This window comes from Salvelinus namaycush, chromosome 28 (assembly GCF_016432855.1).
Source record: "Salvelinus namaycush isolate Seneca chromosome 28, SaNama_1.0, whole genome shotgun sequence".
In the NCBI taxonomy this organism is placed as follows: domain Eukaryota; kingdom Metazoa; phylum Chordata; class Actinopteri; order Salmoniformes; family Salmonidae; genus Salvelinus; species Salvelinus namaycush.
The window spans coordinates 24,712,957-24,738,810 of NC_052334.1; the positions used below are offsets into that span (position 1 = coordinate 24,712,957).

Sequence of the window (25,854 nt, forward strand, 5' to 3'; positions counted from 1 at the left end):
TGGCCTCTTTCTTTGACTCTGGTCAAGTGATTCACAGCTTCAGAGGGGGAAGGACAAGTTCATCTGTCCCACCATCCAGTGGCTCCTCATTCTGTGGGACCCCCAGACTCATGGGGGGGACCCCCAGACTTGGGAGGACCCCAGGCTTAGCTGGGGCTCTAGGCATACACCCTGCATGGACGCCACAGACTGAACCCTCTGGTAAAGCAATACAGACACACGCAACTGAGTTGTTTTTCGCTGGGCTGTCTCAGTTTGAGAGATGAATTATTCCGCTCTCTCCATCCCTGCAGTGACCACTAGCTGCTCCTCTGTGACATCGGCCACTGCTGCCTCTGTGATTGTGGCGGTGGTAGAAGGGCGTGGGTTGGCCAGGGGGGAGATTGGCATGGCCAGTATCAACCTGAAATGCCCAGAGCTGGTCCTCTATCAGTTTGCAGACACTGGGACCTATGCCAAGGTAGAACATAATAAACAAACAGGCTGAATTGGTTTACTGTCTTCAGTATCTCAGAACAGGGAGAGACAGGCAAATCCATTTCCATGCAGCCTAGCTAAGTGCATGGTTATCTCAGTGTACTAAAGGAGCGTTAAACTTGTCTCTGATCCACTACCAGGTTATCACCAAGCTTCACATCCTGGTGCCACTCGAGATATTAATGCCAGACACTGCCAGTGAGAAAGGCAAAGGGACCAAGCTATACAGCCTAATCACAGAAAACTTTCAGGTACTGAGTAAAGGTGGTCTGTCTATACTGCTGAAGTGAGACTTTTGTCTTATGTGTTATTTGTTGCCTAACCTTCTTTATGTTTCAGTCAGTAGCTTTCACTGCAATCCAGAGAAAGTACTTCAATGAGAGAAAAGGGCTGGAATACATCCAGCAACTGTCTGCACCAGAGTACAGCACTGTTATTATGGAGGTGCAAGTTAAGTATGTCACTGGGCTCAGAGAGCACAACAATAATAGTCTGTCACTTCATAATAATCAATCAGGCAGAATAACCTGTCCAGTAAACTGCAGTGTTCATCCCCAGATACTATTGCTTGGCAGCTGCGGCTGCTTTACTGAAATACTTTGAGTTCATTCAGAACTCCATCTATGCACCAAAGTCACTGAAAGTAAGCTTCAAAGGGAGTGAGCATACTGCCATGGTTGACTCAGCGTCTGCCACTAACCTGGAGCTGGTTGTCAACAACAGGGACCACAGGTATGGTGGCGTGGCAGAAGGATGTGAAACCGTCTCACTTATCAGTATTTCAAACATGGTCACTACATCAAGAGAGTATGTGACGTCTAGTGTGTGTGTGTACATTTGTGTGTGTGCAGGAGTGAACATACCCTGTTAGGGGTGCTGAACTACACCAAAACCCCTGGTGGTGGAAGGAGGCTGCGCTCTAACATTCTAGAGCCCTTGCTGGATGTCGATACCATAAACATACGTCTAGACACAATTCAAGAGCTGTTACAGGATGAGGAGCTCTTCTTTGGCTTAAAGAACGGTTAGTAACAGCTACTAACTGCATTACCTTATATTACAGTGATAGGTTTTCAATATTGATTGACAGTTCTGTACAGATTAGTGTGAACTTGTGTATTTCCTTTGCTCATTTCTACTGTGACTGCAGCCATTGGACATTTTCTGGATATAGACCAACTGCTCTCTGTTCTTGTCCAGATCCCCAAGCAGGAAACGGTACATATAGATTTTTTTTATATGGTTTCCTGAAGATAAAAGAGTTGTCAGAGCCGTAATGATGGAACAGTGAGAGGAATGTTAGAATCTGTCAATTTTCCTCTCAATGAAGGTTCAAGTTGCAGAGTCAAAGATTACACATGTGATTCAGCTGAAGCATACTCTGGAGTTGGTACCACCACTGAGGGTAAGTGCTCGGTGTCCTTATAATATATTCAAAATCATTACTGTTGTTGTACCATGTGCCTTTTTATTACCAGTATTGTGTAAACAGATGGTGCTGAAGAACTGTAACACTGCTCTGCTGAAGGCTTACAGCAGCTCACTGGAAGACAACAGGTACATAATCACTAAAGGGATTGGGTTTTCCATTAACAAGCCTCTAGGTAGAACACTTCTCAGGCATATTGTCTCCATTGATCATGTTATGTTCTCAGGTTTGACATGATCCTGGAGCAGATCAAGTCAGTGATTAATGATGACACCAGCTACATGAAGGGGAGCCTCAACATGCGCACACAGAAGTGCTACGCTGTGCGCCCCAACATCAACGAGTTCCTGGACATCGCCCGGCGAGCCTACACTGAGATTGTGGATGACATTGCAGGTGTTCACTAGATGGTTATGATGTTTTAAAGGGATATGCAAATGTATAATCTCTTATCGTATTATCCCTAATTGATTTCAAACACTCTGATGTGTTATGTGTAGCCTACAGTCAGTCTTTCTTGGTGGGAATTACATAATGACCCATGTTGATGCACAGGGCTGGTTGACCAGGTGGGGGAGAAGTATGGCTTGCCAATACGCACCAGCTTCAGCACAGCTCGAGGCTTCTTCATCCAGATGAAACTGGAGGGGGTAGCTTTACCTGATGGGGAACTCCCAGCTGACTTCATCAAGGTAATAACTTATTTGATGAACACCTCTGTACCTGGCAATGCTGGACTGTGGCAATGGTGAATGGATGATACAGAGCTTTAAGTGAGAGAAACCCATTACAAAGTGTCATATAGCTTCATGTTCATGGTTTAAAATGGCTGTACCTGTCAGAATTGCTTTGGCTCTATATTACACTAAAACTTGTTCGGTATTTTCCATAGTAATATATTTTCATATTCTTGCTGTGTTTTATTCACACTTTCCTCAGGTGACGAAGCACAAGAACAACTACAGCTTCACCACAGCAGACCTGATGAAGATGAATGATCGCTGTGATGAGGCCCTGAGGGAAATATTTCACATGTCCTATGTGTGAGTAAAGAGCAGCTTCAGTCTCACAATTATCAGGCTACATTTTCAGTGTATAATGTGTACAGAAAAATATGTATTCTTTGCTTTGATCTGTCTGTCAAACCTACCCTTTATTTCTGTTATGATCATGTGTCATAAAATATAACTGAGGGAAGTTGGATTGACTTACTATTGTTTACCCAGTAGATGGGGCTATTGAGTTTGGTTTGGCATTGTATATAATTTTGTACTGTTTCCACCTATCTCTTTCCAGGGTGGTGTGTCAGCTGCTGAATACAGTTCATGAGCATATCCACTGTCTTTACAAACTGTCTGATGCTGTGTCCATGCTAGACATGCTTCTGTCACTAGCCAATGCATGCACCATCTCAGACTATGGTAAGTCAAGCAGGAAAGTTAAATGTAATCAATTATTAATTTCCTCCCTACATATCTGCAAAAAGTATGTGTTGCTCAAATTCATAGTTCACGCTAACCATATGATCCAGTCAGATTCAAGCTATCCCTGGAGTGGTGTGACCTCGCTCTGAGTCTAGACAGTATCTGAAGAAACCCACCCACTCATCCATCTCACATAGCAGCCAGTCATAGCAGCATGAGTAAATAGTGTGTCAGCAGCAGCACCCTCTGTTCTCCTCTATAAGTGACAAAGAGGCTGCTGTGATCTGCTCTCTATTTAACATTGGTTGCCCTGCTAGCTTAAGTTGTCTGGGCAGCAGCTCCCATAACCATGTGGGTGGTGACCAATCGCTCACAGCTGTCTGAAACAGGATCTCTGGAGGGACACGTGCTGACTGTCAGCCTTCTCTGTCTGTCATCTCACTCTCAGATTACCCTGGTCACGAAACCATTACTGTATTTGACCAGACCAATTTTTCTGCAAGACACGACTACTGTAGATGTCTGTTTCGACTGCATGCTAGAAGTGTTTTGAACTTTCTCATAAAATGTGATAAAATAAGAAACCCAACTGAATGTCATCCACAGCAATTCAACACTGAGTAAAACATTTATTTTCTAACCATGTAATTATGAATTTGAATTGTATTGTGTTCTTCCTAAAGTTGTTTTCCTTCTGTGCCTGCAGTGCGTCCTGAGTTCACAGACACACTGGCCATCAAGCAGGGTCGTCACCCCATTCTGGAGCGCATCGTTGGCCAGCAGCCCGTGTCCAACAACAGCTACATCTCTGATGGCAGCAACTTTGTCATCATCACTGGGCCCAACATGAGCGGCAAGTCCACCTACCTCAAACAGGTGGCGCTGTGCCAGATCATGGCTCAGATAGGTGGGTGGAGAAACCACAAAATTAATTTTAAAAGGAATGTAGTTATATAATTAACTTCATTTTCAGTGTTGTAACCATTCAACAGGCTTACTCACAGGTTACTTATATAATGAATCTGATCTAGGCTCCTTTGTCCCTGCTGAGTATGCCTCCTTCCGCATTGCTGACCAGATTTTCACCAGAATCGGGGTGGATGACGACTTTGAGACAAACTCCTCAACCTTTATGGTGGAAATGAAGGAGGTACATTTCCCATACATATTTGCCACTCAGTGGTTTTGTATGTACACTGCTCAAAAAAATAAAGGGAACACTTAAACAACACAATGTAACTCCAAGTCAATCACACTTCTGTGAAATCAAACTGTACACTTAGGAAGCAACACTGATTGACAATAAATTTCACATGCTGTTGTGCAAATGGAATAGACAAAAGGTGGAAATGATAGGCAATTAGCAAGACACCCCCAATAAAGGAGTGGTTCTGCAGGTGGTGACCACAGACCACTTCTCAGTTCCTATGCTTCCTGGCTGATGTTTTGGTCACTTTTGAATGCTGGCGGTGCTTTCACTCTAGTGGTAGCATGAGACGGAGTCTACAACCCACACAAGTGGCTCAGGTAGTGCAGCTCATCCAGGATGGCACATCAATGCGAGCTGTGGCAAGAAGGTTTGCTGTGTCTGTCAGCGTAGTGTCCAGAGCATGGAGGCGCTACCAGGAGACAGGCCAGTACATCAGGAGACGTGGAGGAGGCCGTAGGAGGGCAACAACCCAGCAGCAGGACCGCTACCTCCGCCTTTGTGCAAGGAGGAGCACTGCCAGAGCCCTGCAAAATGACCTCCAGCAGGCCACAAATGTGCATGTGTCTGCTCAAACGGTCAGAAACAGACTCCATGAGGGTGGTATGAGGGCCCGACGTCCACAGGTGGGGGTTGTGCTTACAGCCCAACACCGTGCAGGACGTTTGGCATTTGCCAGAGCACACCAAGATTAGCAAATTCGCCACTGGCGCCCTGTGCTCTTCACAGATGAAGGCAGGTTCACACGCACATGTGACAGAGTCTGGAGACGCCGTGGAGAAAGTTCTGCTGCCTGCAACATCCTCCAGCATGACCGGTTTGGCGGTGGGTCAGTCATGGTGTGGGGTGGCATTTCTTTGTGGGGCCGCACAGCCCTCCATGTGCTCGCCAGAGGTAGCCTGACTGCCATTAGGTACCGAGATGAGATCCTCAGACCCCTTGTGAGACCATATGCTGGTGCGGTTGGCCCTGGGTTCCTCCTAATGCAAGACAATGCTAGACCTCATGTGGCTGGAGTGTGTCAGCAGTTCCTGCAAGAGGAAGGCATTGATGCTATGGACTGGCCCGCCTGTTCCCCAGACCTGAATCCAATTGAGCACATCTGGAACATCATGTCTCGCTCCATCCACCAACGCCACGTTGCACCACAGACTGTCCAGGAGTTGGCGGATGCTTTAGTCCAGGTCTGGGAGGAGATCCCTCAGGAGACCATCCGCCACCTCATCAGGAGCATGCCCAGGCGTTGTAGGGAGGTCATACAGGCACGTGGAGGCCACACACACTACTGAGCCTCATTTTGACTTGTTTTTCTTTTTTTTCTTCTTTTTTTTAAGGACATTACATCAAAGTTGGATCAGCCTGTATTGTGGTTTTCCACTTTAATTTTGAGTGTGACTCCAAATCCAGACCTCCATGGGTTGATAAATTTGATTTCCATTGATAATTTTTGTGTGATTTTGTTGTCAGCACATTCAACTATGTAAAGAAAAAAGTATTTAATAAGAATATTTCATTCATTCAGATCTAGGATGTGTTATTTTAGTGTTCCCTTTATTTTTTTGAGCAGTGTATTTTCGAAATACCGCAAAGTAATTCTGATTCATTTCTTTGTACTCCCAAGGTCTCATATTTAATCCATAATGTGAGTGATAGGTCTCTCATTATCATAGACGAGCTTGGGCGTGGTACTAGTGCTGAGGAGGGTGTCGGCATCTGTCACTCTGTCTGCGAATTCCTCCTTAGCCTCAGGGTAGGTACGGTGTGGCCAACCAGCACAGTGCCTCTCTCCTGTCTGAAACTATATGATTCATTGGATTTTTGTGTATGAATCATGGAGGCCTTTATTTTCTTTGACGTCCTGTTACTTGCACTGCTCAGTTCACAATCTATCATAAGATAAATGTGTGCTCAGCTGTTTACCTGCTGGTCCCAGGCGTTCACACTGTTCGCCACACACTTCCTGGAACTATGTGAGCTGGAGACATTGTACCCCAATGTGGAAAACCAGCACATGGAGGTTCAGCACACCCGCACTGGTGACACGGGTACAGAGCGTGTCATCTATACCTTCCTGCTGAGCCGTGGAAGCTCTGAGGAAAGAAACTACGGTAAGGAAATACAATCAGACACTTAACATTGTCCAATCTCAATCATTCACCTTTATTGTAAAAGGTTTACTGTAATGTTCAACTTGCAGGTCTGAGGGCTGCGGAGATGACTGCACTGCCTTCAACCATAATCCAAGAAGCAAAGGAGATTAGCTCTAAAGTCAGCCAACAGCTCTTGGTATGCTTTTCCAGTAGGCCATGCTTTTGGTATGCTCTTCCAGTATCATTATTTAGATCTAACTTACTATCCATCATCTTATTCTCTGTAGTCCCTGTTGTCTTCCTCCTACCCTAACTCAGGCCAAGCACCACAGTGATCCGGAAACGCAACGGCAGAGAGCAGTGTACCACCTGGCCACTCGGCTCCTGCAGACAGCCAGGAACTCCAGGCTGGACCCTGATAGCCTGCGCATCTATCTGAAGAGCCTGAAGAGACACTATGAAGCAGAGCTGCAGGTCATAGGAGAGCCTGTGTCCATGGAGACAGAGGAAGAATGAGTCAGATGAGGAAAGGGATGTCAAGGGGGCGATGAGATGGGGAGAGGAATTTTAAGGAAGCTTGTGGACTTATGAGTGATGCTGTTTGACTATATCTTCTATAATGATATTCAATGACGTTGTTAGATATTTGTAGTATTTGTTTTCTCAATGTTAATCTGTAATATTTAAATAAAACATTTTTATATTTTCCAAGTGTCTATTATTAACATGGAGCGGGACAACAAGGGAGGGGCCCACATTTTAAACACCCACGTTGCTTCAAAACCCCTATCAGAGAAGAAGGCCCTGCCTTTTCTATATCCTCGTCTCCAGTCCTCTCTTCGTTGAATTTTACGCTGTGTGCTGAGACATATCGACCCGCCCCCGCGAAACAAGATACACAGGCAGCGTTGAGTTGTGCTGCTCTTGGGAACTCTCCATTTAATTTCAACATTTAGGAAACTGCGGCACTAAAACACCTCAGGGTATGTACATTGCATTTTCTCATACATTATTATTTATTAAAACGATCTAGTCACGCGAGGCTTTGCTTAGATGAAACAGTAATCTGGGCCTGGCACTAGCCCCAACGCACTACCGGAAAATCGGGACGCAAGAGCGGGTCAGATTTCAGGACAGGGCTGGGTGACTATAGGCGAGGCCTTTTTGTTGGGATTGGCTTCTCAGGTGCTGTACTCCTGGGTTAGTAGCTGTTTTGGGAACGTTATTTGTAAACTACAAATGATTTTGTTTCCAGCATTTCACCTGTTTTAAAATATAATAACTATGTCCGTGCGTATCGAGACGTCACTCACTGACCAGACAAGTTTTACCGCAAGTGTCATGATTTGTAGCACGTTGACACAGATGGAACTGGCTAACGTAACGTTAATCACTTCATTTATTGCTGGCTGGCTAACTAGTTTACCTTGGACAGCAAACTACTTAGCTAGCTGAACGTCCTGACCCAAAAAGATGGCGTACTTCGTTTGTGGCTAAAGTAAGGTAGGCTTCATTGGAAAAGCCGGAGTGGTTAGCTATCCATTAACTACCCACAAACATGTGCGCCCCTAGTCAAATAATGACAGTACGGCTTAGTAACTAGCTAGTTGGTATCCAAAGCAAGGCCTTACCAAAGCCCTCCCGTCAGTATCGTGTCCACCATTCAGATGTAACGTTACGTTGCTAGCAAGTTACACTGAACAAATATATAAACGCAACATGTAAAGTTTTGGTCCCTTGTTTCATGAGTTGAAACATAAGAACCCAGAAATGTTCCAAACGCACAAAAAGCTACTTTCTCTCAAATGTGCTAAAATTAGTTTGCATTTCTTCTTTGCCAAGATGTGATCCACCGGACAGGTGTGACATATCAAGGTGATTAAATGGCATGATCACTACACAGGTGCACCTTGTGTTGGGGACAAAAGGCCACTAAAATATGCGGTTTTGTCACTCAACACAATGCCACATATCTCAGGTTTTGAGGGTGTGGTCAACTGGCATTCTGACTGCAGGAATGTCCACCAGAGCTGTTGCCAAGGAATTTAATGTTAATTTCTCTACCATAAGCTCTCTCCAACTTCATTTTATTTACTTTGTCACTATTTCCAACCAGCCTCATAAACGCAGACCACATGTATGGCATTGGGCGAGCGGTTTGCTAATGTCAATGCTGTGAATCGAGTATCCCATGGTGTGGGTATGGGCAGGCAAAAGCTACAGACAACAAACATAATTGCATTTTATCAATGGCAATTTGAATGCACAGAGATACCGTGAAGTGATCCTGAGGCCTATTCATGCCATTCATCGCTGCCACCACCTCATGTTTCAGCATGATAATGCACGGCCCCACGTCGCATGGAAGCTGAAAATGTCCCAGTTCTTCCATGACCTGCATATTTACCAGACATGTCACCCATTGAGCATGTTTGGGACGCTCTGGATCAACGTGTGCGACAGCATGTTCCTGCCAATATCCAGCAACTTCGCACGCTATTGAAGAGTGGGACAACACTCCACAGGCCACAATCAACCGCCTGATCAACTCTATGCGAAGATGTCGTGCTGCATGAGGCAAATGGTGGTAACACCAGATACTAACTGGTTTACTGATTCATGCTCCTACCTTTTTTGCACATCTGTATTCCCAGTCAAATGAAATCCATAGATTGGGGCCTAATTCATTTATTTAAATTGACTTATTTCCATATGAACTGTTGCTCAGTAAAATCTTTAATTGTTGCATTTATGTTTTTGTTAAGTACAGATAATACATTCGCATTATGGTTTGTAAGATAATAGCAGAACAATATCTAACCACAAGTGCTGCTTGCAAACTTACGTGCAAGGACATGGAAGGCATGCTAGCAGAGACTGAACATTTCATCACCTTGAAACAGAACTGATTAGCCTAGGGGCTAGGCCTTATGCAATACTAGCTAGGGGAGTTTTGCTTAGAACAGAGCCTGTTCTCATATTAAGCATGGCCCAAAACACCCATTGTAGGCAGTTTTGTGGGTAAAGGAAATTACTACTTTATCTGTAGAATAGTTTCATTAGCTAGCTGGTTACATTCACATCATTACACTGTTTTAATGGGTGGAGGGATGACTGTTTTGAATTGTCCCAGTCATCTGCGCCTAAATAGTTGTTAGGCTTATCATGTGATCTCTAATTGTCTAATAAAATTATTGTTGTGAACCTCACATCAGTGTGCATTTCTCTCCCACCATCTGTAGCTGTTGTGAAGAATGAGTGATCCTTGAGGTTTGTGTTTAACTAGCTAGGCTACTCCAGTATTTTGAAGATGATCTCTACTTGTCATGGCTAACATTTTAACTGGATAAAGTCCCCCAAGTGCTCTTATTCATTACGCAGCGACTTGTGTTGACAGGGGCCATCTACATAATCTGTATTGCATGACATTTGGTAAATGCTGTCCTTATGTTGCAGCCATATAAGCTATTTTTGCAGTAGGCGATATACGTCCTGACCCCTGGTCCTTTTCCTTACTTTAGGGCTGTAATTATTAGTCCAAAGAAGTTTTGCAACTAAAACAAGAGTTTCTATTGGACAAATTCAGTTAGGTTCTTCCCTGTTTGCCACCGTTTAAGAAACGTTTTGCAACAGATTCGGCGTAATTAATACACCCCAGTAATGATTGGTCAGTTAGGACTGTGTGTGTGTGTGAATGGCAGCCTTCTCTTGTGAGTCTTATTCCAGATATGGCTTGAAGGGGTGGTGGTTCTATTTGTTGGCACCCACAGGGCTGACTGCTGAGATACCTTATCAGGCGCTGCAGTAAACCTCATGGCTTAACCTGGATACTGAGGGATGTAATGGCTGGTTCTTATCAATGTCTCCCTCTCAGTATCTCTGTCTGTTGGGATTATTAGCAAGACTTAAATTATGCATGTTTTGGCCTGTTCAAGACTATATCCTACTGAAACATTAGCAGGCTAAAAATAAGTTTAATGCTGTTATTTCTGAACACGGTATTACTGACACATATTACAGATACAGGTCAGGTGTAGTGTGCCCTTAAAGGCTGGTTTGTCATGTTCTGTTTTCTCTCCTTGAGGACTGATAGTTTATAAAGGGTTCCTGACACAGAGGCCACCATGTCTGTCCCTGCCAAAGCAGGAGCTCCAGCTAGCCAGTGGCTGGATTCCGGAGAGCCAATGGCCCGAGAGGGCTTTGTCGTCCGGGCTCATTTCCATGCTGGGACATGGCTCCTGTTGTACTGGGAAACTTTTTCACCCTCCAGTCTAAAGCATAGCTAGGGCTGAAAGCAAGCAGGCAAGCATGATGCGATTTACCCCACCCATCCTGTCCACACTGCCTTAGTGTTCTTTTCTGCTTAAGAGGTGTTTACTTTCACAGCTCCAGTCGTCCCGCCTAGGGTGTTTCCTGTTACGGTGGCTGCTCCGGTTTGGCCCTGAAAGGGTTTGTGGCCCAGCCCCTTGCTAATCAGTGGTGGCTTTTGCACCTATATATATTATGGTTTCTTTGTGTGTCTGTGTGACCTTGTATTCAAAATGTGAATTCTTCCATTGAGTACATTGTCCTATGCCCAATCATGCCCTTTTACTCCCAGCTCTTGTTATTGAGCAACTTTGGTTCATATTGTTAGCCTTGAAAGCCTCTAGTTGCTTTTACTGCTGGTATCATGATTCATGTCCAATATGGATGAAGTACTTTCAAATGAGGTATCCAATAAGCTCATTTTACTCAACAGATAAGCAAATCTCATTCAACAAAGAGATGTGGCAAAAAATCCTTGTGCCAATATTTGCTCTTCTGATCAACTAGAAACTGGCACATTAACCATTATGGGGTTTGAATAGGGGCAAATTCATGGAATTTAGACTGAACATTTTCCAAAAACACATTTACTTGGAACAATGCAGATGTGAAGTTTGGTAACAGAATGATGATAAAATCTGACTGTGACCAAGTTTTCCAAAAGCTCTGTTAAATATCTACTCCAAATTAAGATTCAAAGATGTCTGCAGAAAGAATGGGGTGTCTGCTGTGACGTGACACCAAACAGCATGTGAAATTTATTGTCAATCAGTGTTGCTTCCTAAGTGGACAGTTTGATTTCACAGAAGTGTGATTGACTTGGAGTTACATTGTGTTGTTTAAGTGTTCCCTTTTATTTTTTTGAGCAGTGTATGTATGTATATATATATATATATATATATATATATATATATATATATATATATATATATACACACAATCAATTTCACATGCTGTTGTGCAAATGGAATAGACAGAAGGTGGAAATTATAGGCAATTAGCAAGACACCCCCAATAAAGAAGTGGTTCTGCAGGTGGTGACCACAGACCACTTCTCAGTTCCTATGCTTCCTGGCTGATGTTTTGGTCACTTTTGAATGCTGGCGGTGCTTTCACTCTAGTGGTAGCATGAGACGGAGTCTACAACCCACACAAGTGGCTCAGGTAGTGCAGCTCATCCAGGATGGCACATCAATGCGAGCTGTGGGAAGAAGGTTTGCTGTGTCTGTCAGCGTAGTGTCCAGAGCATGGAGGCGCTACCAGGAGACAGGCCAGTACATCAGGAGACGTGGAGGAGGCCGTAGAAGGGCAACAACCCAGCAGCAGGACCGCTACCTCCGCCTTTGTGCAAGAAGGAGCAGGAGGAGCACTGCCAGAGCCCTGCAAAATGACCTCCAGCAGGCCACAAATGTGCATGTGTCTGCTCAAACGGTCAGAAACAGACTCCATGAGGGTGGTATGAGGGCCCGACGTCCACAGGTGGGGGTTGTGCTTACAGCCCAACACCGTGCAGGACGTTTGGCATTTGCCAGAGAACACCAAGATTGGCAAATTCGCCACTGGCGCCCTGTGCTCTTCACAGATGAAAGCAGGTTCACACTGAGCACGTGACAGACGTGACAGAGTCTGGAGACACTGTGGAGAACGTTCTGCTGCCTGCAACATCCTCCAGCATGACCGATTTGGCGGTGGGTCAGTCATGGTGTGGGGTGGCATTTCTTTGGGGGGCCGCACAGCCCTCCATGTGCTCGCCAGAGGTAGCCTGACTGCCATTAGGTACCGAGATGAGATCCTCAGACCCCTTGTGAGACTATATGCTGGTGCGGTTGGCCCTGGGTTCCTCCTAATGCAAGACAATGCTAGACCTCATGTGGCTGGAGTGTGTCAGCAGTTCCTGCAAGAGGAAGGCATTGATGCTATGGACTGGCCCGCCCGTTCCCCAGACCTGAATCCAATTGAGCACATCTGGGACATCATGTCTCGCTCCATCCACCAATGCCACGTTGCACCACAGACTGTCCAGGAGTTGGCGGATGCTTTAGTCCAGGTCTGGGAGGAGATCCCTCAGGAGACCATCCGCCACCTCATCAGGAGCATGCCCAGGCGTTGTAGGGAGGTCATACAGGCACGTGGAGGCCACACGCACTACTGAGCCTCATTTTGACTTGTTTTAAGGACATTACATCAAAGTTGGATCAGCCTGTAGTGTGGTTTTCCACTTTAATTTTGAGTGTGACTCCAAATCCAGACCTCCATGGGTTGATAAATTTGATTTCCATTGATAATTTTTGTGTGATTTTGTTGTCAGCACATTCAACTATGTAAAGAAAAAAGTATTTAATAAGAATATTTCATTCATTCAGATCTAGGATGTGTTATTTTAGTGTTCCCTTTATTTTTTTGAGCAGTGTATAAATATATATATATATATTTTTTTTTATCCTATGGGCGATTCATGATAGTCTTTTTTCTCTAAATATGCATTGTTGCACAATTTAAAGGTCAAGACACTGCATTTCAAACAGTCGTGAATAATCGAATGAATTCGGGGCTTGCTAAATTTATACCTAAGCTAAATATAAGCCTTCAACCCACATTTATTTGTTAAACTTTTTCTTTTTTTTTGCAAATTGCAATCTGGCTTCCAAGTCCGTCTATGAAATGCCCTTTTTTGTTACAAATTCAACCAGAACCATGCGTAATGCACATTCACGTAATGCACATTACTAAATTATTATAGCAGGCGTTATAGAAAATATAAACCATCTCAAGCACACCTGCTAGTGAGTAGCCAGCTAATCTTTTTTATATTTCAAGTCTAGCCAACTTGGATCTGTATCCACTTGGATCTATATGCTTGCTAACAAGGTAGAACAGTTTAATTATTATGGATACACCCTCCTGTCCATCTCCAACTGTTTGAACACCATAACTTGTTAACATTGTTTAGATGTTAAAATCAACTGGCCTTATTTCTCAGAATGAAAACGAGATGCCAATTTCTTATATAAATGTATTTTTATGCTCAATGTTGCACATTTATAAAACAGACTAGACAGCTAGCACAAAAGTATGTGGCTAAAATGCTGCCAGCAGTATGTGGTACCTCAATGCTGCGCACGACCAACAGGGTTGGAAATTAACACCCGCCAAATGCGGGTGGATTTTGTCATTGGCGGGTAAAGGCATCTGCATGCTTCCCAGCCAAAACAGTTTGGAAGAGTTTGTGCATATATTATGTAGTTTTTGTTCGTTTTGGACTAAGGTAAGTTTTTTTTTTTTGACTGTTCGGGCAACACATTTTTTTTTTCTAGAGGCATGCTGAAGTCTATAGCCAGAGTATATTTGTCGGTGATTGGTCAACAGTAGGGATTCTTCAATAAAGTCTTTGTCATTCAATGAGACTACTCGTTTTCATGCACATTTTGAGAAACAAAGTACCAAACATCTTAGTTAGATGTAAAATTACATGACGTAGATCTTCTAAGCAAAAACGTCAATTAATGACCGATTTCTTGAGTTCTCAGATTAATTTGGACTGGCTACGGTGTCTCTAAATGGACAAACGGCTGTTTTCTCGATTTCCCAGCTACTGTCTTTTTTAAGGGAGTGTGCAAGCACACTCTGTTCAGCTGGCGCCTAGCCGAGAACCGAAAGAGACATTCTTAACTTCTTTGGGCTAGGGGGCAGTGTTTGGATGAATGAGGTTCCCAAAGTAAACTGCCTGTTACTCAGGCCCAGAAGCTAGTATATGCATATAATTGGTAGTATTGGATAGAAAACAACTGAGTATAACAGAACTAAAACCAGAGGACAATCCATCCAGATTTTTTTTACATTTCAGCTCACCCTTGATTACTATGGCTGTCAATGGGAATATAAAAGGAAGACCTCCCATATTGCAGTTCCTAGGGCTTCCACTAGATGTCAACAGTCTTTAGAAAGAGTTTCAGGCATGTTTTTTGAAAAATGAGCTAGATTTTGTAGTTTTAGTAAGTGGCTCCCATTTTGGCTGTAGTGTTTGTTGCGTGGTCCGGTGAGTGCGAGTACTTCGTTATTTATCTCCGGTAATGGTCTCCGGTATTCTCCGTCTTAAATTTGAACGTTTATTTACATATTAGGGTACCTGAGGATTGATTAGGAATGTTGTTTGATATGTTTGGAAGAAGTTTATTGGTAACTTAGGGATTCATTTGTATGCATTTTGAATGAGGGAAACCGGTGGATTACTGAGTCTAGCGCGCCAATGAAACATATTTTTTGGGACATAAAGAAGGACTTTATCGAACAAACGGACCATTTGTTATGTGGCTGGAACCCTTGTTATTGCAACCAGATGAAGATCTTCAAAGGTAAGTGATTTATTTTATCGCTATTTCTGACTTTCGTGACGCCTCTGCTTGGTTGGAAAATGTATGTAATGCTTTTGTGTGCGGGGCGCTGTTCTCAGATAATCACATGGTGTGCTTTCGCCGTAAAGCCTTTTTGAAATCTGACAATGCGGCTGGATTAACAAGCAGTTACGCTTTTAAATGATGTATGACACTTGTATTTTCATGAATGTTTAATATTACAATTTCTGTAATTTAAATTTTGCGCTCTGCAATTTCACCGGATATTGTCGAGGTGAGACGCTAGCGTCCCAATGATCCGTAAGAAGTTCAGGCATCATCATGCTTATTTCACTAGCCACACTTGGGAACTGTTATTTAAAATATATATAATATATACACACACACACTACTGTTCAAAAGTTTGGGGTCACTTAGAAATGTCCTTGTTTGTGAAAGAAATGCAATTTTTTTTGTTTATTTTAAAACCACATCAAATTGATCAGAAATGCAGTGCAGACATTGTTAATGTTGTAAAGGACTATTGTAGCTGGAAACAGCAGATTTTTTTATGGAATATCTACATAGGTGTGCAGAGGCCCATTATCAGCATCCATCACTCCTATGTTCCAAAGGAATGTTGTTAGCCTTTTAAAATTATAAACTTGGATTAGCTAACTGATCATTAGAAAACCCTTTTGAAATTTATTTAAGCACAGCTGAAAACTGTTCTGATTTAAAGAAGCAATACATCTGGCCTTCTTTAGACTAGTTGAGTATCTGGAGCATCAGCATTTGTGGGTTCGATTACAGGCTCAAAATGGCCAGAAACAAAACTTTCTTTTGAAACTCATCAGTCTGTTCTTGTTCTGAGAAATTAAGGCTATTCCATGCGAGAAATTGCCAAGAAACTGAAGATCTCGTAGAATGCTGTGTACTACTCCCTTCACAGAACAGCGCAAACTGTCTCTAACCAGAATAGAATGAGTGGGAGGCCCCGGTGCACAACTGAGCGAGAGGACAAGTGCATTAAGGTGTCTAGTTTGAGAAACCGATGCCTCACAAGTCCTCAAATTTAGTACCCGCAAAACACTAGTCTCAACGTCAACAGTGTTGAGGTGACTCCGGGGTGCTGGCCTTCTAGGCAGAGTTGCAAAGAAAAAGCCATTTCTGACTGGCCGATTTAAAAAAATAAATAAACAAATAAGATTTAAGATGGGCTAAAGAACACAGACCCTGGACAGAGGAAGATTGGAAAAAAAGTGTTATGGACAGACTAATCTGAGGTGTTCGGATCAAATGAAGAACATTCGTGAGATGCAGAAAAGATGCTGGAGGAGTGCTTGACGCCAACTGTCAAGCATAGTTGAGGCAATGTGATGGTCTGGGTGGTGGTGGTAAAGTGGGAGATTTGTACAGGGTAAAAGGAATCTTGAAGGAAGGCTATCACTCCATTTTGCAACGCCATGCCATACCCTGTGGACGGTGCTTAATTGTCCTGTTGTAGGAGGAAATTGGCTCCAATGACCCAAAGCACAGCTCCAAACTATGCAATAACTATTTGAGGAAGAAGTAGTCAGCTGGTAGTCTGTCTATAATGGAGTGGCCAGCACAGTCACCGGATCTCAAACCTATTGAGCTGTTGTGGGAGCAGCTTGACCGTATGGTACATAAGAAGTGCCCATCAAGCCAATCCAATTTGTGGGTGGTGCTTCAGGAAGCATGGGTTGAAATCTCTTCAGATTATCTCAACAAATTGACAACTGGAATGCCAAAGGTCTGCAAGGCTGTAATTGCTGCAAGTGGAGGATTCTTTGACGAAAGCAGAGTTTGAAGGACACAATCATTATTTATAACCTTGTCAACATCTTGACTATTTCCTATTCATTTTGCAACTCATTTCATGTATGTTTTCATAGTAATGTCCTTGTTTTCCAAGTGACCCCAAACTTTTGAACGGTAGTGTATGTGTATATAAGATATATATATTATCCAAAGGCCACATGTAGAGTTTGGTCGAATTGACAAGAAAGGCTACTAAAGTGTGACTTTGTCCTTCTTGGCCAGTGATATCGTTTTCACATGCTAGCTTGTTTTTCAATGTTTTGAGTTTGCTGCAACTGTTGCTAGGAAGACATCGCAGTCATATATATATATTTTTTTTTTCACAGACAAGCGAGTGCCCAAGTTACCACAGTTATGGTACCTCCTGTAAAGGGCCAGCTGAACATTTCTCATCTAATGATTGTGCTTGATTTGAGCATGGAGCACTCCTAAAATGTTATTCATAAACTTAGTCATTTATCATTAAAACTCTCAAATACTTTAATTGTTCTCCTAGATCAGGTATTCCCCAGCGGTACGCACAATACCGTCAGGGCTACACCAAATAAAAATGTGATTCACATTAAAATAAATACTAAATGGACTGTTTGAAAATGTAAGGCCCACGTCCATAGAGACACATACCAGCTCTACTGGTAGTGCTGCTACTACCAACAGTACTACACCTGCACCTGTCAACATCACAAGCTGTTCTGCTTCCACGAGCACATCCAATGCTAGCATCAGTAATTCTACATTTGTTGTTAGCCCAGCTAGCATGGACACTGACAGTTGTGAATCTGATGCAGCCAAAGAGCTACTGACCCCTTACCCGGGAAAGCACTGAACAACAGACGGGAACGTTGGACCATCGAAGAGGCGCAAATATGATGAGAACTACATTGATTTGGGGTTCACTTATATTGGGAGTAGTGCCTTTCCTCAGCCACAGTGTGTTATATGTGCAAAAGTACTCTCACAACTCGATGAAACCTTCACTCTTGCGCAGACATTTAGAAACAAAACATGCCAATTTGAATAATAAGCCACGGGAGTTTGAGAGAGAATAAACACGACTTTTGAGAAGTAAGCCATGTATAAAAGCAACAGATACCATTTAATAAGAAGGGGCTAGAAGCGTCTCATATGGTGAGCTACCTAGTGGCTAGGACAGGCAAGCCCCATACTATAGTGGAGGACTTAATTCTTCCTGCTGCAACGGATATGGCTGGAACAATGCTAAGGGAAAAGGCCCAAAAAACTATACAGACAATGCTTCCATCAAACAACACTTTCACGACGCATCAATGACATGGCAGGAGATGTTTTGAAACAATTACTGCTTCACATGCAAGCCAGTGAATTCTATGCGTTACAGCTGGATGAGTCAACAGATGTGGCGGGCCTGGGCACAGCTCCTGGTATATGTGTGTTATGTTTATGGGGGTTCAATTAAGGAAGACTTCTTCTGGAAACAAGGACAGCATGAGGAGGATATTTTTTAAGTACTGGACAGCTTTGTGATATCAAATGGACTTTGGTGGTCAAGATGTGTTGGTATCTGTACTGATGGTGCAAAAGCCATGACATGGAGACATAGTGGAGTGGTAACGCACATGCAAGCAGTTACTCCCGACGCCACTTGGGTACACTGCAGCCAAGGGAAAGCTTGAAAGACGTTTTGGACACTACAGTGAAAATGGTTAACTTTGTTAAAGCAAGGCCCCTGAACTCTCGTGTATTTTCTGCACTATGCAATGATATGGGCAGCAACCATGTAATGCTTTTACAACATACAGAAGTGCGCTGGTTATCAAGGGGCAAAGTATTGACAGGTTTTTTTTTTATTGACCATAATTTTCACTTGTCTGACTGCTTGCATTATGACGAGTTTCTCACACAACTCGCCTGAATGATCTGAATTAGAGGTCGACCGATTATGATTTTTCAACGCCGATACTGATTATTGGAGAACCAAAAAAAGCCGATGCCGATTTTTATTTATTTATTTGTAATAATGACAATTACAACTACTGAATGAACACTTATTTTAACCTAATATAATACATCAATAAAATCAATTTAGCCTCAAATATATAATGAAACATGTTCAATTTGGTTTAAATAATGCAAAAACAAAGTGTTGGAGAAGAAAGTAAAAGTGCAATGCGTGCCATGTAAGAAAGCTAACGTTTAAGTTCCTTGCGCAGAACATGAGAACATATGAAAGCTGGTGGTTCCTTTTAACATGAGTCTTCAATATTCCCAGGTAAGAAGTTTTAGGTTGTAGTTATTATAGGAATTATAGGACTATTTCTCTCTACCATTTGTATTTCCTTAACCTTTGACTATTGGATGTTCTTATAGGCACTTTAGTATTGCCAGTGTAACAGTATAGCGTCCGTCCCTCTCCTCGCTCCTACCTGGGCTCGAACCAGGAACACATTGACAACAGCCACCCTCGAAGCAACGTTACCCATGCAGAGCAAGGGGAACAACCACTCCAAGTCTCAGAGCGAGTGAAGTTTGCAACACTATTAGCGCGCACCCCGCTAACTAGCTAGCCATTTCACTTCGGTTACACCAGCCTAATCTCGGGGGTTGGGTAGGCTTGAAGTCATAAACAGCGCAATGCTTGAAGCACTGCTGGCAAAACGCACGAAAATGCTGTTTGAATGAATGCTTACGAGCCTGCTGCAGCCTACCACCGCTCAGTCAGACTGCTCTATCAAATCATAGACTTAGTTATAACATAATAACACACACAAATACGAGCCGTAGGTCATTAATATGGTCGAATCCGGAAACTATCATCTTGAAAACAAGATGTTTATTCTTTCAGTGAAATACGGAACCATTCCGTATTTTATCTAACGGGTGGCATCCATAAGTCTAAATATTCCTGTTACATTGCACAACCTTCAATGTTATGTCATAATTACGTAAAATTCTGGCAAATTAGGCTGCCCAAACTGTTGCATATACACTGACTCTGCGTGCAATGAACGCAAGAGAAGTGACACAATTTCACCTGGTTAGTATTGCCTGCTAACCTGGATTTCTTTTAGCTAAATATGCAGGTTTAAAAAATATATACTTCTGTGTATTGATTTTAACCTGTCTAGCCCCGGGGTTCCCCCCCACATTCCACTGAAAAGGCAGCGCGCGAAATTCAAAAAATATTTTTTAGAAATATTTAACTTTCACACATTAACAAGTCCAATACAGCAAATGAAAGATAAACATCTTGTGAATCCAGCCAACATGTCCGATTTTTAAAATGTTTTACAGCGAAAACGCCACGTATATTTATGTTAGCTCACCACCAAATACAAAAAAGCACAGACATTTCTTTCACAGCACAGGTAGCTTGCACAAAATCGACCAAATAGAGATAGAATTAGTCACTAACCAAGAAACAACTTCATCAGATGACAGTCTTATAACATGTTATACAATAAATCTATGTTTTGTTCGAAAAATGTGCATATTTGAGGTATAAATCAGTTTTACATTGCAGCTACCATCACAGCTACCGTCACAAATAGCACTGAAGCAGCTTGAACAATTACAGAGACCAACGTGAAATACCTAAATACTCATCATAAAACATTTATGAAAAATACATGGTGTACAGCAAATGAAAGACAAACATCTTGTGAATCCAGCCAATATTTTAGATAGTATTGACTTTGGGGGGGTGAATAGTTATGCACGCTCTAGTTTTCAGTTTTTTTGGTCTTATTTCTTGTTTCACAAAAAATATTTAAGTGGTAGGAATGTTGTGTAAATCAAATGATACAAACCCCCAAAACATCAATTTTAATTCCAGGTTGTAAGAACAGAATAGGAAAAATGCCAAGGGGGGTGAATACTTTCGCAAGCCACTATGTGCATCCTTTCAAGCACATCCTTCTTATTAACCTGTGGTGAGTTATTCACAATTTGATGAACAAATTAGGTTTTATATGTATGATGGTTAAATAAAGAGCAAAAGTATTGATTATTTGTGCCTTGGTCTTTTAAGAGCTCTTTGTCACTTCCCATGAGCCGGGTTGTGACGACAAGTCACACATTATGTTTTAATAAATGTATTTGTGTGTTTGGCAGGCTTACAATGATGGCAAAAAAAACATTTGAGTGCTGACCCTGGTGCTAGAGGGGGTACACAGCTGGAGGTTGAATGTTTTGAAGGGGTACGGGACTATAAAAAGTTTGTGAACCACTGTCCTAGATGCATTTGTGTGCTTCTACATTTCTACTTTTCTACTACTAAAAATGTCAGTGTAGGTCCCTGAACTAATAATAATAATAATAAGCCATATCACTCAGCCTTTTGTGGCAGCTTAGGCACTTTTTGATTATTGATGTTCAGTTGTAGAACTGTTTCTGATTTGACTATTGTTTCTAAATTATTTATTTTAACATGCATTGATTAAAAGACACATTTCATTTTTGTGACTTGCATCAATATACCCCATTACTACTTACAAGTAATGCATTTCTTGTTTTAGAAAAAACAGAAAGCATGCTCATCTGTTTAGATGTGTAATTATGGCCCAAAATATATTTTAACTGCTAAAAAAAAATCTAAAGTTAATTTGGTGTTTGTGCATGTGGGAAGGTGCACAGAAGAAGCCAAGGAGATCAAAAAGACAAACCTTGAAACTAGCAATTCAGCCATTTGAAACATTGCGCTAATACATTAAAATTAATTCGATATCACCCCGCCCTAATGGGGTCCCTGAACAAAATAAAGGAAATGTCAACATAGTGTCTTAATAGGGCGTTGGGCCAACAGAACAGCTTATATGCACCTTGGCATAGATTTTTCCAGTGTCTGGAGCTTCCTGTGTGGAAGCGCCTCATGCTTTCAATATACTTTGTATCCCTTGTTTCCTTTATTTTGGGAGTTGCCTATAACATTGAGAGTATCGCTCGAGTCGCAACAAAATGGATTATAACGTTGTGGATAAAGTTCGGATTGACAATTTCATGTGTACAACATCGAAAGACCTGCATCACTATATTGAGAGCTGTGCTGTCTCTACAAATTTGACATGCTCCTATGGACTTCATATGTTGGTACTCATTGGTATTTTTACATGGAAATGCCCATATGCATTATTGCTCTGTGAGAGAAATGTCCTCTCTGATTTTTCTATTCGGAGATGTTAAGTGTCTGACCCTGTGGTATCACGATACTACTTGGTACCATGATACTTGGCCTGGTATTACATTGTTAGTAAAATGTTGGTATTGTGACAAGCTCATTCTGAAAATAGGCACATTTTCTTGCAGTTGACACAGATTTTGTGTTTATCCGTGCTAAATTAATCGCCTTTTTGGGCCCTCACCAGTTAAAATCTCTGCTCAGGCCCAGAGCATCACTGCATCAAAGTTATTCTTAAATGTATTATCATGGGTAATGTAAAGGGTTGCGTCAATCGAATCTGGTATCAGGATAAAATGTGATTCAGAGTCACCGAATATACTTTAATTATATTTATTTAACACAAGTGATAAATGGTAAATGCAATTTTCGTATATACGGGTTCACTGTATCACCACGCAGGGTAAAGCAGAGAACTGACTCGAAATGATACAAACAACATTTGTTATACTGTGACAGAGATAGTTCCAACTCGTCCGTTGGCCTATCACAGTAGAGGCTTAGCGTGGTTTAGACTCACTAGCCTGTCGGTGGCGCCCAGGCTGGTCCCAGCCCCACAGCGCTCCAGATGTCCGGCGCTGTTGCTGTGTAGATTACGCTCCCACACCCTAGAAACTGAGGTCAGACAGTTCTGTAACACTGTTGAGCTATTTGCACCTGCATAGAAAGCATACTGTTCCCGCTCAAGGTTAACCACAGCTTCTCAGCACACTATCTGGGGCAAAATGTTACTTCCAGCACACACACAGGCACCCAGGCCAACAGTTGCTAATATTCAATCACATGTGATATAGTATTGGGTTATAGCGCAATAAACACAGATCCTCACAATTCCCCCTTTTTACACCCCACAGGGTGTAACCCTTTTTCTCACATACCTTGCCTTTGAACCCAGGAACTTGAAACCTTTTAATGACCATTCAGAGCACGTTCTCAGTAACATAGTAACATATTAGATAACATAGGGATTTTTAGGAGTCCTCCTTTTGACACCCCTAGGGTGTCACTCATTTTGTAATCTGATTTAATCCAAATTATGGCCTACCTAAGAGGCCCAGCATGTATCTGCTAGACAGAGCCGAGTCCTGTGCTATTGCTGACACCAATCTGAATTCAGAGCAGGCGGGTATTGCCAGGTCAGCCACTGTAAGCGGCACTGTTTGTAATTTTAACAATAATAGTACACTTCAATCTAGACCATGAGCCAGGGCTGAAATGTGTTTGTTTCCGCTCGGTGGTGTACAAGTAAAGCGATGCCTGACTGAGTGAAACGATCTCTGTTCAGATGATCACTGGACAGGCAGTTCCTTGTAATGGTTCTTCTTTTTACCACTATCGTCTCTCCACTTGTGGTTTCTTGTAACCAATAGAGCCTACTATGTTTTCATCGATTGTTGGTCTCCTTCGTTCCCTTTCCTACCACAAACTCATAGGACTACCTCCAGGTGTCCAAGGCTGTGATGTCAGACAGTATAGGCATTTTTATTCAACCCTTGGTGATCTCCATCCAGTGTAGGAGCTAGGTGACATGCGTAGGCTTTACGTTGGCTGATGACGACATATTGCTGTGTCCTGGGCCTGGCAGGCAAGAGGAGCCTTTTCTCCTTTAACCTCATAACAGGCTGGTTCAAAACTGCAGTACTGATGTGACATTTACATGTTGGTGTTATTTTTGCCCCTTGCAAAGCACTTCTGTATTAAGTTAAGAATGCCATTTTACCCTGCAAGTGCATTGAGGAAGGGGAGTGGATTAACCACAGAGAGGGTTAATCCAGCAGGATGTCAATTTTTGTGTCCCTCATCTAATGGTATAGCAGCTAGCTAACAGACTGCTTAATTTAGTGTGTATTGTTTTAAAGTACAAACTGTAGTAGCTAGTCTACCCTGTGTCAGTGTTTTCCATTAGCGTCAGCTAAATAGCTGGTTACAGACTAATTTTCAGTGGGCTACTTTTTCCACTTCATTAACTACTTTTCATTTACAAGTTTTAATTTGTTATTCCGATGAGCCCATTGTCGAGCCCTCTCCCTCTATAACAGGCCTGGTCAGTTGTTTTCCATGGAGGGCCACATTAGAATATATTTTTGCCATCCTGGGCCAGAACGATGTTACAGGATTATAGATCATGTGTATGACTGTTGTTGACAGATATATCTACAGTAAATCACGTCCAGATATGTTACTTATTTTACTTTAACATGCACAGAAATAAACAAGATCCATGTTCTCCTTTTTTGAAGGTATTTTTATTATTAAACATGCAATGAACTACACGGAGGGAAAAGTACACTGTGCATTCAGCACCACAGACCGAACAAGAAAGAGAGAGCTCAACATTACATTTAAACTACTCAGTCTATGTGAGGAGTGAAGTCTCTGATGGGCATTGACTAGAGCAGTGAAGTCTCTGATGGGCATTGACTAGAGCAGTGAAGTCAGGTATAGTTTCTGACCTCGCTATGCGCAGGATTGCTGAGAGGTGAGAGTCAGTAAGAGTTGATCTGTGCCTTGACTTGTTATATTTCATCACTGAAAATGTCTTTTAACATGCATAGTTTGACCCAAACAGTGCAAACATCTTCTGAGCATGACTCCTAATCTTTGGAAAGTCTTGTTCATTGAGAGATGCATAGAACCTTGTCAGTGACATTGTTTTGAATAGTTCTCCAATCACTGCATCAGACTGAAGATCGATAAGCTCAAGTTGCAGGTCAGTGGGAGCGTTATCCACATTGAAGGTGAACGGAGAGGAAAACAACAGCATGTCATTTTCCAACACTTTGAAATCCTCAAAACGAGAAGAGAACTCACCGTTCAAAGCACGCAGCAGCGATGTATGGCCAAACTGAGCAATCGGGGGAGAAGGGCCTTGGTCAGGGAGGTCACTCTGACAGAGCTCCTTTGTGGAGATGGGAGAATCTTCCAGAAGGACAACCATCTCTGCAGCTCTCCAACAATCAAGCCTTTTATGGTAGTGTGGCCAGATGAAAGCCACTACTCAGTAAAGGGCACATGGCAGCCCGCTTGGAGTTTGCCAAAAGGCACTTAAAAGACTCAGACCACAGCATCATACTGTGGGGATGTTTTTCAGCAGCAGGGACTTGGAGACTAGTCAAGATCAAGGCAAAGATGAAAGGAGCAAAGTACAGAGATCCTTGGTGAAATGCCTGGAGCACTCAGGACCTCAGACTGGGGTGAAGGTTCACCTTCCAACAGGACAACGACCCTAAGCACACAGCCAAGACAACGCATGAGTGCCTATCAAGACAAGTCTCTGAATGTCCTTGAGTGGCCCAGCCAGAGCCCGGACTTGAACCCGATCAAACATCTCTGGAGAGACCTGAAAATAGCTGTGCATGGACGCTCCCCATCCAACCTGACCGAGCTTGAGAGGATGGATCTGCAGAGAAGAATGGGAGAAACTCCCCAAATACAGGTGTGCCAAGCTTGTAGCATCATACCCAAGAAGACTCAAAGCTGTAATCGCTGCCAAAGGTGCTTCAACAAAGTACTGAGTAAAGGGTCTGAATACATCTAAATGTGATATTTAAGTTTTTACATAACCTTGGCAGACCCCCCAGGGCGCTTGGC

At 42.6% G+C, this 25,854-nt stretch overlaps 2 protein-coding genes across 3 annotated transcripts in view; both read left to right on the forward strand.

The window, feature by feature from the left end:
* Positions 1–262: 262 nt before the first annotated feature.
* On the forward strand, positions 263–7,240 carry msh4 (mutS homolog 4). The gene is made up of 18 exons (XM_038967317.1): positions 263–460; positions 618–728; positions 817–932; positions 1,036–1,209; positions 1,329–1,501; positions 1,628–1,695; positions 1,808–1,882; positions 1,970–2,034; positions 2,133–2,302; positions 2,462–2,598; positions 2,846–2,949; positions 3,203–3,327; positions 4,037–4,237; positions 4,362–4,480; positions 6,159–6,287; positions 6,471–6,645; positions 6,735–6,823; positions 6,946–7,240. Exons 1-18 carry the CDS (start codon positions 263–265, stop codon positions 7,141–7,143), a joined length of 2,427 nt encoding a protein of 808 aa, XP_038823245.1. The 3' UTR covers positions 7,144–7,240.
* Positions 7,241–7,455: 215 nt separating this feature from the next.
* Positions 7,456–25,854, forward strand: part of ktn1 (kinectin 1) — a 37,865-nt gene continuing 19,466 nt past the window's right edge. The window contains exon 1 of one of the 2 annotated variants that reach the window (XM_038967032.1): positions 7,456–7,610. The gene's annotated coding sequence lies outside the window, so the exon portion shown is untranslated. The remainder of the gene's footprint in view (positions 7,611–25,854) is intronic. The other variant, XM_038967033.1, reaches the window with a different exon arrangement.